The sequence below is a fragment of the Eutrigla gurnardus genome (genome assembly GCF_963514095.1).
Source record: "Eutrigla gurnardus genome assembly, chromosome: 18".
Taxonomy (NCBI): Eukaryota; Metazoa; Chordata; class Actinopteri; order Perciformes; family Triglidae; genus Eutrigla; species Eutrigla gurnardus.
In genome coordinates, this window is record NC_139929.1 from 20823936 (window position 1) to 20835936 (window position 12001).

At 41.8% G+C, this 12001-nt stretch overlaps 1 protein-coding gene across 1 annotated transcript in view; it reads left to right on the top strand.

Moving 5' to 3' along the window:
* Window positions 1–12001, top strand: part of reck (reversion-inducing-cysteine-rich protein with kazal motifs) — a 76312-nt gene that overhangs the window by 11680 nt on the left and 52631 nt on the right. The window contains exons 2-3 of the mRNA XM_084033800.1: window positions 4679–4737; window positions 11722–11796. Coding sequence (XP_083889926.1) covers window positions 4679–4737; window positions 11722–11796 — 134 coding nt within the window. The remainder of the gene's footprint in view (window positions 1–4678; window positions 4738–11721; window positions 11797–12001) is intronic.

A 12001-nucleotide genomic window follows, 5' to 3' on the forward strand; every position in this document is an offset into this window, starting at 1 on the left:
TTCTCAGTTAATTTAGGCCACAAAGTAGTATTTAGGCCGATGGGTTCACCACTTTGGTCCAGCTTGGAATACAAGTGTTTCATTATTGCTGTGACGGTGGTATAGACGTAGACATGGAGGTTAGTGATCGCCTGACTTTTACTCTACAGTAGTTTTGACATGTTTCCTTTTCCTAAATAATAGTAAAAGTATTAATGGGTGCTGCACCGGCATCAGCCGTAGCCAGAGGTGTTATGTTTTGAAGTCTGTACTAGGGGTGTAATGGTAGACAAAATTCACATTTTGGGGTTACGGTTCTGTACGTATCTGTACAATGGGGAAACAAAGAATGCATAAAGTTACTTTTTTGTACATATTTACATTTGCATTCAGGGCATTTAGCAGACACTTTTGTTTAAAGCGACTTACAATAAATACATTTGTCAAAAGAGAGAAACCACAACATATCATTGCCGATAAAGTAAGAGCTAAAAATAGAAACAAGTGTTAGGTCATCGTCTGAGTAAAGTAGTAGCTGTTCAGTGCTTTTTTTTTTAGTGGGTCTGAACAGGTGAGTCTTGAGCCTCTTTCGGAAGATGGCAAGTGACTCTGCTGTCCTGACATTGGTCGGGAGTTAGTTCTACTGAAATTATTAACAGTTTCTTATTGGCCATAATTCTTACTTTAACAGTTAAGGAACTCAAATGCTGGCATATTTTCAATTAAAAAAAAGTATAAGCAAAAGACATTACAGAAATAGTGTACTGGGGATCAATAACGTGTTTCCACTCAAGCTTGAACTGATTGGAATTTGGTGGTCAAAGGTCGCGTTGTATGCCTCCTCCAGTCATGTTGAAGTTAACATGACATGTCACATTCAGCAAATGTCCTCACTTTATCATTTACATTTTTGGGTGGGTAATGTCGTCACAAAATATGACAACATATTTGAATCTTCAAAAAAGGATTTTAATTGTATTTTACGGATATTCTTGGTTCCCAGAGGATGAATCCTAATAACCTTGGGTATTCAGTTAGTGCCTACCTGAAAGGTGATGGAAAAATAAACGTATAAGAGCAATGAGTAAGGTAAAGTCTGCTCGCTGCAAGGCTAATTTAAGCTAGAATAAAATGCCAAGGTTAACTCAAATCACTCAAAAGTCACTTTCTTATTTGCCGTTATTCCTTATTTGAATCTTCAAATGTTTGTTGTCATATTTATTGACGACATCACCCCCCAAAAATGTACATCTGCGAACAAAATCCTACATTTAAATGAAGTGATTTATCTTATTCATTTAAATTAGTCTTTGTGATGGAATCAACTATTTTTTAATGAGTAGGACACGTCTGCCTTGTTTGCATGCCAGGCGGGGGAGCACTGGAAATGTAGCTTTTGAAAGGTTTAACACCAACAAATGTGCATTGAAGCAGAATATTTATTATAACAAAAATGTGGATTTTGGAAATGATTGCATCCATCTTTTTCTTGCTCTGGAGTTATTGGACATGTTTGGATCACACAAGTCAGAAACAATCCCACGCAGCCTGATACTAATACTATTAGTGTCGGCTGATCTCTATCTGCAACCGAGCAGAAATACCAGCTTTGAACAGAATGAACAGACATTTGGAGCGATCGCATCTTGATTTAGAATTCAAATGTCACAGTCATTCTTAACTTTCTCGGGTTTGCTTCGTACTCATGCTGTGAGCGATACTGGAGTAAAAAACGGGAGCAGGGTGCAGCGGTAAAAAACATCACCGTCTGAGATCCTCCCGCTCATGTTCCCGGCAGAAACCTGCTCCTCTATACAGCATCAAAGATGAGTGGAAGCCAGTGATGGAATCCAGATACTCCTGTGTCAGGCAGCTGAAGACATATCACCGGAGGGGTTGCTCACACACACACACACACACTATGGGCTGCAGCGACTGGAAGAGAGAGCTCCAAATAAGGACAGGGATACAGCAGAATTTAAGGCCCTGCTCGTTATTCTCTCAACTAGATACATTTAGACAGTTGTTTGAAATAATAACACGGTATATATGATTTATGTAACACTTCACTTTTTACATTAGATTAAAAAGCCAGACACATTTGCCTGTACCCCCCTCCCTATTTCCTGAATTGACTCTTCGATTTGAATCATCAATTCCCCCCCAATTTAAAATGCTCGTCTTTGGTGATATTATAAGCAGTGTTTAACGTTATTTTTTTAATTTCTGACTCCTCACTGCCTGGTGCTGAGACGCTACGGACAGGGGAGTGGGGCTGCTCGGCCCACCCCACACCTGTACCGGTTGCTTTTTTTTTAACATTTCGATCAATTTGGTGAGCTTCTGGAGTTCCTGAAGCACAACATTCTCCCGTTTGACAGAGACCTTCTCTGCTTTCAGAGAATGGAAGATGTGGGCCAAACCTTTTTCACACTGGAGCAGGTCTCGGAAACTCTGAACCTTACGTTGAAGAAGGCCGTTATCTTGGCTCAGGGCTGCAACCTTTGACTTGATGAGAGAGAGCATTTTCTTCTTGCAGAGAGTTATTGTGACTGGTGAGAGCTTTTCCCTCCCCCTGCATGGATGAACAATTGACCTTTAACTCATTCAGAACTACAAGTCTGTCTTTCAGAGTCTGGATTTCTGCGGTCACTGTGTTTTTCTAAAGCTTCAAGGCATCTGGGTGCTCTTTCAGCACGCTGTGCTTCTGCTGCCACTCTTGTTCCTTCCAAAGCTTGTTCAGGGAGTCAGAGTGACTATTGAGCAGGCCTCTGTTCTGAGCCATCAATACCTTCTCTACGGCTTCCTGTTCAGGGTAATTGTCCTTTCAATGTTTTCTGAGGGTGAGCTGTCAGTCTCAAGATGTGTTTTTCTGCCTCCAGAACCTTCATGCGGTCCAGTGTGTCCTGGCTCAACTCATCCCAGGTCTTTAATCCTCGTGTTGTTGGTTGAGGGGTTGTAGTTCCTGCTGCAGGGATTCATTTTGAAGGGTCAAGTCTTGTTTTGATGCTTGCAGTGCGTCATGCTTTTTCTGGAACCCTTTTTCAGGCTTTACCAGTCCTCGCCACTCCTGAATTTCGCATTGCAAGGTGTCGTTCTTCTGGTGAATGGCATCTTCCTCAGCACTTACGACGTTGCATGATTCCACCAAAGCGTGCCTCTCCTTTGGAGTCTTTTTGCAGGGCGTCTGACTCATGGCTTCATGTTATGCCTTCATTTCATCCAGGTTTCTCAGCATTGATTGAATTTCTATCCTGGAGCTGCTTGGAAATATCTCCAATTTCACGATATATTATTCTACTTTATATAATACTAGGGGTGTCGCAATAACCGCAATATAGACAAGCCAACCGCAGGGGATGGCAAGCATTTGCTACAACTGGCTAATAGTTGTATTATCATCTTTTATTAAGTAAATTAATGTGAAATTATGTCTGTATACTCTGAACTCGCTGTAGCTATGCCAGTATATTACTGTGATTTAGCGGTATGCTCTTGTAGAATTACCGTATTTAACAGTAAATTCATGACTGTGATTTAGCAGTATACACCAGTTTAAAAGTAATGCATTTTACAAGGACCATGAGACAACAGTTTGCACAACCGATAATCACCAAAACCTTGGAAATGCGGCTCTGAATGTTGACGGGGTAACGTCTCACATGAAAGTGTCATCTGAAATCCACATACAGAGTGAGCCAAGTCCCTTACTGGAACCCGGGGCTGGGCTGTGGTTTGTGCTCCGCTGCCAGCCAGCATCTCTGTCTGTGTTTGTTTACTACTTCTGTTAGCTAGAAGACGAGTGGATATTATTTTCACGGGTGATATAAATGTCACTTTGCAACATCGGAGGATGACATTGGCTGTGTCCCAGTTTCAAAGACTCCTTCAAATTAGCACAGAAGTACCTTTTCCTGATTCAGAGGATCCAACTGATCCAACGTATCCCAAGATTCACTGCGCGCTGGTAACGATTGGATTTTAATCAACACGGCATCTACGAGCGATCAGCAGCGGGAGATGCTGCAGAATACAAATCTATCGTGAAGCATTTCCTCCTTCATGATAGAAAATAAAAATGATCAAATATGATCTTGAGTGTGAGTGTGAGAGGCTGAGGGGCTCCAATGGGACACACTTTGATGACACAGACAACTGTTAACTGTGGGTTTTTATTTGACCTTTTTTGCTTACCAAAGGTGAAGACAATAATCTATTTACTCATTTGTGTCAAAACAGCTTCAATAGGGAAATTCTAAATAAATGGCTGATGAATAAACCAGGTGTGTAATAAAGCTTATGCTTGCATTTCTCTGATTTCATGTGTTTTATGTTCCATCTTAAATCTTGTAAATGTTTCTGTGTAAATGTAATATGGCTGTCTGAACACTCATGTGCCACCCTCTTTGTTTATCTTTGTTTACGGTAACTCCGTGATTAACGTCACAACGCTGTGATTTGTGGGTAATTCCCTCGGGCAAAGTGTGCAGAAACATGGACTTACGGAGAGTAGGCATGTAGGGCTCCAAATGACCGAAGCTCTTGAGGACTTGACAGTGGGACGGCCCTAAACACTCACAGTCTTGGTGTGAATGCGTCTCAGAGTCTGTGAGTGTGGATGTTGGGATGGGGCCAGTGCTGTAAACCAATGGTGGCACCCTGATAAGTATCACAACTAACTTTGTGTATCTGTCTGCAGATCCCTCCTGTTGCCAACATGCTGCCGAGTTGTCATCTTGCAAAGAAGCTTGTGACCAGGTATAACCACACACACACACACACACTCACACACACACACACACACGCACACACAAAACCCCACTCCTCTGCCCATTATTTCAGCCTATGAATAGAAGGTTTTGAAGGGGAGCGGGGTAACGTTTTTTTGTCTTTTGACTCTTTGAAGTGAAGAAAAAAGTCTCACCCGGTTTCAATTGGGAGCAGGTGACGCTCTCTCTCTCTCTCTCTCTCTCTCTCTCTCTCTCTCTCTCTCTCTCTCTCTCTCTCTCTCAAGCCTCCTCATGTCTTTCTTTATGGTGGTAAAAAAAAAAAAAGCTTTTCTCAACAAACCGACTGAGAGTTCAAACCTTACTCCTGCTTTTGAAGTGTGTGTGTGGTGGTTGGGGGGGTGGGGGTCTCACTGAAGAGGGCGGTTGGACAGAGCTTATTGTGCTCCTATTGGCTGACATCACTACTTTTCTAGCCAGAGAACGAAAGAAAACTGCAAAAGACGCGAAGTGAAAGATGAAGCAGTGGAGAAAAGGGAGGGGCGTCCCAAAAAGAAAGAAAAAGTGGGGGGAGAGAGAGTGATAGCGATGAAAAGGATGGAGAAGTAAAGATAATGGCCTCGTAGACGTGTAACTGCCTCAAAATACCCTTCAGAGGCTGTGCTTCAGGTCGTGAGTGTGTGTTTTTGTGTCGGGGGTGGGGGTGGTTGTCAGATACAAGTTGGAACCACCAGGACCACTTTTAGCTGTAATGGAAGCTGCCTTGTTCCTGGTTACACCCAGCAAATGAGTGGTTCTTCAAAGTGTGATTATATATAGAACCTAATAGCTCTTTAAAACATTCAAGATCTTAATGAGGTTCCAGGCTGTAGTGATACTGCTGTATTTATACATTTCAAATTAAAGAGGAATAAACTTGAATGCACAAATCTTTTATCAGGGATACGACTCTGGGTCAAGAGCTTGATTTTGTCACACTAATGCGTGTGCAAACTTGTGCAAAGTAATAGATAAGAACATCCATTGAGTGTTATTGCAAAGAAAAACATCTGAGTTGGATACATGAGGTTTTATTATACAAAGTGGAGACTTCCGCTTCTTGTATCTTCCTTGTCAAAACCCAACTCTACAGTTTAGTCAGAGATCTATTGATTTATTGATTTGTGTGCATAGACACAAATTCTCTACATTTTTTGTGTCACTCAGCGTGACTTCAAAAGGAATGTACTTCATTTGGAAGTACCTTTGCTTTCAGTCAGGATGACATTACACAGCCAAACAAACACTTGGAACATGGTTGTTGTGGTTGAAAGTCCTGTGCTTGTTGGCCCCGCCCACCATAAGTAGTGTCGACTGTTACATGGTCGCGTCAATTTAATTGTGTTCATCACGAAACGATTCTCAATGACTTTCCGAACTATTCACTACGGCCAAAATAAGTACTGTTGCTGCTTGGAACCTTTTGGAGACTTTCCAGGTACATCAGAAAACCAGACGACGTTGTGCTAATTCGCGATCATTGTATTGATTTTGTATGTAAACCTGCCATGCAAATGTTTGCTTCATGTTTTATGAACTGTAGTCTTCAGACCCACTTAAGGAGTAGGTTTTTCTGGAGAAGGGTTCAAGGATTTAGACATGTTTTCCACATATACAGTAGTGTACCTTCAAGGATTCAGTGTGCTTGACAGTAACTAGATCGTCCCATCACCCTTAAGGCAAAAGTGCTACCTGTTCTGAATGGCCAGCTACACTGAAAGGCAGCATCACTGCCTCCCCATATCTCGATCTAACAACCATGTATCTCATGTGTGGATTTGTGATCTCCAAGTAATAACTTGTACTTGTGGGGATGACTGTTCACTTTCAGAAGGTCTCTTCTCTAAGGCATTCATGGTGTTGCACTCAGTTATACACATAAACCAGACTGTGGTCACGAGACAGGGGCGACTTTGTTTTGCCTCCCCGGCTGAAGTCACTTCTGGGCTAACCCCCTTCACTTTACAGCAGCTAGGAACCAAGACATGGAACTTAACTTGGATCTTGAAGGAGCTGCAACATTTCTTTGGAATAAAAAACCTGCCGACTCTCGGGCCCTGATGACATGTGATTTAAAACCGCTGCTGTTAAACCATCTTTCTTAGACGTGCAACGCCTGATGCACTGGAGAAAGAGCCCATCAGTCTGCCTGCCAGCACTTATTCACCTTTCATACAGACTGGGAGACTCTTACAAATGGCCTGCTTGGCCCGTGGCTTTTCAGAGTTGGTCTTTTGTTGCACCAGAGAGAGTTCTTCTTTGATCATCCGCCAAAAAATCACTGTCGCTCCGCTTGGTGTTGTGTTTTTCTGTCCGTTCAGAAGGGACGTAAGGACATTTGGATGAAGTTACTGTCAATCTGTGTTTCATTCCTCTGATTCAATTTGCTCCAACAAAGAACATTCCCAGAACACCTGATTACAAACACATTATGAGCACCTGGAGCCTGGCACGGAAGAATGGTTCCCCAACATGAATAAAATGGACAGCGGTGTACCAACAGAAATCAGTGCTGCAGCTGCTGAAATAATACAGCTCTCCTCTGAGTCTTTACCCAAGTGAAAGATAAGAAGATAAGCTTTAGTAATCCAGTGGGGACAGTAGACTGTTGCAGCAGCAAAAATGACGTACATATGGAATGTAAAACACATACCACAACCAACACATTCAATGTGCAAACAAGAGCATGAACACTGAAATGTAAACATCATTTATAACGTTGGCTCCCACCATTATATCTGGTTTGGAAGTGATTTTGAAAAGCTAGAAAATAGTTAACATTTATTACAGTGGTCGTGAAGTTCATCTAAAACCCAATGCAAACACTTCTATTTTTGGCGATTGCATTTACAAATACAAAATCCAATGGAAAAATCAATTTTGACGATTGTATGATGAGTTATTAGTTATTGATTGGACCCCTCAGCTGATACATCTCAACATCACCGTCCAAACTGAAGACAGATAACTGTAGTTTAGCACTCCCAAGTTATATTGTATTTGTTTTCCTGATTCACTATCTAGTTAAACATATGTATTGTAGGTCTGAACAACAAAAGGACCACAAATAACTTTAATATTTGTTACAAAGATTTATCTTTTCATTATTATTTTCTCCATTATGGATCTAATTAAAGTCAGAGAGAGTTTAGGGTTCAATATGAGTTGCATAATTCTCAATATTTAGCCTGTTAAATATTTTTATTGTGTTCAAATGATGCTTTAATGATATTCTGAGTTATTAAATAATGATTTCACAATCAATATATCAATAAATACAGACACCATGAGGAACAGTGCGTCTTTAGTCGTGAAACAGATGGATGATAACACATTTCCTCTCTCCTGTGTCCTTACTTCTCTCCATGCATCCCCAGTGGGAGGGACTAAGACACAAGGGAAAAAAACAAGTGAGCGACACATGGATGCAATTTACTAGCCTTGGGATGCACCCATGATCATGTATTTTTGTGGGCGGAGCATAGGTGGAGGCAGAATCATTTTCTGAATGTGTTTAATACAGTTTGATTGGCTTTGTTTAACAATGGCTGAAAAAAAGACAAGTTACTCTGAATATGTACCACTCTCCAGAACTGTGAGTGTTACTTTTAGAAAGTTAACGTTGACCTACAGTAGAATAGTCAATTTACTCACCTGGTAGAGAAACCAAGCATGTATAGCATGTCTGTAACTGACCCAGAAAAGGCTGCAACTCCAGCATCCGCAACAGATGCAGACACTGAAAGCAACCCGATAAAGTCAGTCAAAAAGAGTCCCACAATATTGGCCAAGCATTTCAGAGATTGCAACTCGCATCTACGGTTAGCAGAAGGCTAAACTATTAGCAACATTTCTGCTCCATCTCTACTTCAACTCAACTTCAACTTTGTATTTATATTTCAGTTTAGCCTATGAGCAACATTTTCTCTACGTCTTTCTCATAGTTTAGCCTATTACCAACATTTTCTCTCCATCTTTTTCATAGTTTAGCCTATTAACAACATTTTCTCTCTGTCTTTTTCATAGTTTAGCCTATTAACAACATTTTCTCTCTGTCTTTTTCATAGTTTAGCCTATTAACAACATTTTCTCTCTGTCTTTTTCATAGTGTAGCCTATTAGCAACATTTTCTCTCCGTCTTTCTAACAGATTAGCTTATTAGCAACTAGAGTATCTTTCTCTGTGAAACATTTAAGCCTGTATTTCTGCTTGCAGTTTCACCCAGTTGTGTTGACATTTTGGTAAACTGGCACGGCTAATGCTAAGTTAGCGGTCTGCTGCTCCTGTTAGCTGTGTTCCCACGGACTACTTACTAGTGATGTCCAAATGAAGCTTCTTTTCTTTATTTTCTGAGCCCAATAGATGGCGCTCTCTGTTCAACAAAGGGTTGAAGGCCGATATATTTCCATTGCTTTCAACCCTTTGTTGAACAGAGAGCGCCATCTATTGGGCTCAGAAAATAAAGAAAATGCTTCACGAAGCTTCATTTGGACATCACTACTACTTACATACCGAATCAATTCACGCGTCATACCTCAAATGTTCGGGCCACAACTGTACACACTTAGACTGGGCTTGATATTAGTTCATTGTTGGTCTTGTGGTTTTTATTTTCCCACCAAGCATACAAACAGAAGTGAAAAGTCTCTTTTCACATTCCTTAAGGGAGATGAAACAGTCGTGACACTGTGACTGTGGACCATCGAGTATCTCTGGTAATCTTTGCGTATCCATATTCACAGTCAGTGTGTGGACTGGCGTCACGTCTAATAGGTGAGGAGGGGAAGAGATCTCTTGTTGTCTCGGCAGTCGGGAAAGTGTGAAGCTGTAAATCTCACCCACTTGGTTTCATGACTTCACACTTCAGCCAGAGACTGTTGGCAGTGGCTGCATTCTCCCAGGCTCTTGCCTTGTATGTTCACACAATTCTTGGATGTGTCATGGCTGAGTGTGTGTGTGGAAACACACCACAGACTTGGATGCCTTACCGATGCCCTAAGGCCCCGTCCATGCGGAAAGGTTTTTTTGTGTATTGACGCAGAAATCTTGTGCGTTTGGGTCGACCGTCCACACGGATCCGGCATTTTTGGTGGCTGAAAAGTAGATGGCAAAAACGCATACGGTGACGTCATCGCCCCGCCCCTCGACCCTCTAACCTGACTTCTTCCCCTCTCATAACAACAGCAACAATGGCGGCCTACGCGTTCGTGATCGTGCTGCAGCAGATATTCTGCTCGTCTGTACGGCGTATTAGGACCACTGTATTAAAAAAAAAGGAGCCGAGAGAGGGGGGCAATATTCAGAGAAAAAAAGTCACATATTTTCTACTTTTCTACGATGCTAACAAACATTTATGCAAGCTAACTTCCCATGAATGTCGCATTTAATTAATCCATGACAACATGACAACGCCTCGTTAAGGTCCTTAAGGAAACGGCTGTTGATGCGTATTGTTGGTTTTATTTATACAAACCAAATTGTCATCTTATAGGTGTTTATGGATCGGGTGGTCGGGTGGATAGTAGCCGCAGCTTACACTTGTTGCCATAGCAATTGCAAACATCCTGTCAAGCAACGTATTTACTTCCCAATGCTCCGACTCTTCTTCTGCATTGTTAGTAGAAACAGCGCCACATAAGGCCTTGAATATGTACTACAGCGCACAGCGAGTTGTTTTTAGTGGATTCGTCTGGATGCAGATTTTCTTGAAACAACGCCAAGGAAAAACGGAGAAAAAAAGATAGCTTTGGTACGTGTGGACGGCCTCGAAGAGAGCGAATCTCAGAAATGCTTGACACTCTCTCATGGCCGGGACCCATTCCTCTGTGTAGGAAAACATTATACATGGCGAAAGGTACATTTTTACCGTCTTGTGGATCAAAGTGAACATAATACTGCATGTCGAGATCTTGATCAGTTCCAATGACTCAATAAGAGAGTCAGAAAGCATTTCCCACCCACCATGCTCTCCTGGAACATACACAGAAACTCTGCCTTTCCTACTGAGCCAAATCAGTGAATCGGAGCTGGAGCAATTTGGAATTTATCATAGTCATCCAAAATGAACCTACAATTTGGAATTAAATTGATTCGACCCAGCGGCTATGGCTCAGAGGTAGAGTGAGTGTTTGTGAATGTGTTTTATGTGTCCATTTACCATTCACCAATTAAAAGGACTCCCTATATCATACAGTATATGAGGCCACATAGAATAATCACCATCTATTTGATATTTCTGCTTCTAGTTCTATGGTTTTGAAGATGCAGCAGTGGCTCACGGAGACGTGGCTTAGGATGGGAGGGGTGGCCGATTCTAATCCAGTGTGGACCGGGAGAATGTGGACGGGTAGCTGGAGAGATGCCAGTTCACATTCTGCTCTGCCAAAGAATCAGAATCAGAAAGGAGTTTATTGCCAAATACGTTTTCTCATATCAGGAATTTGTCTTCAGTGCGCACGGTATTTTCTGCCACAGCTCCATCTTCCCATCTTCCCATCACTCTAACTTCTCTCCGACCACATATCTGTGGGTCCAACCGGCCACCGTCGACCGATCAATTCAGACACCCTTGCTTTTCTTCGGCTTCCTGTATGGAGTTTGCATGTGTCAGCGTGGGTTGACATGCAGGTTCATTGACGACGTGTGAATGTGTCGCTATGTGTGTCAGCCGTCTATCACCTAACCCTGCCTTCGCAAACAGAAGAAGTTTCAATTGCAATCTTAACCTCACTGCTAGATGGCACCAAATCCCACATGCTGCACCTTTAAACAGAAGAACACAACCATTCATCATCTCGATTTAATGTTCTCTCTTTCACCAAGAGACTAGCTGAACTGTCTTTAATTGTGTTTTTGGAGTGTAATTTTAGATGTCAATTCTGTTTATTTTAAGTAGTAAATATGTTATTGTCTTTGCAAGACACACGTGTTGATTTAGAAGGTGTTGAATTAATTCTGTCTTCTGCTCCTGTCACAGCTTGCCACTATAAAGAGTGAGTCTCATCTGAAGTATCTCCTCCAGAGGTTACCCAGTTACTGTCCAGAGGTGATGGTGAGTCCACTCTCTCTATTACAACAACACTAATTATGTTTATTTAATATGCACAACCCAGGCCTACTTTACTGCACCAACGTCTTTAAAATCTGAGGGACGAAAACTTTGCATTCAAGGAAACAAAATAAGTCAAAACAAGTTTACGACCTTAACAGATTGTCACTCCCATCATGTAAACTCAACAGCAGCCCTCAATTGCGCT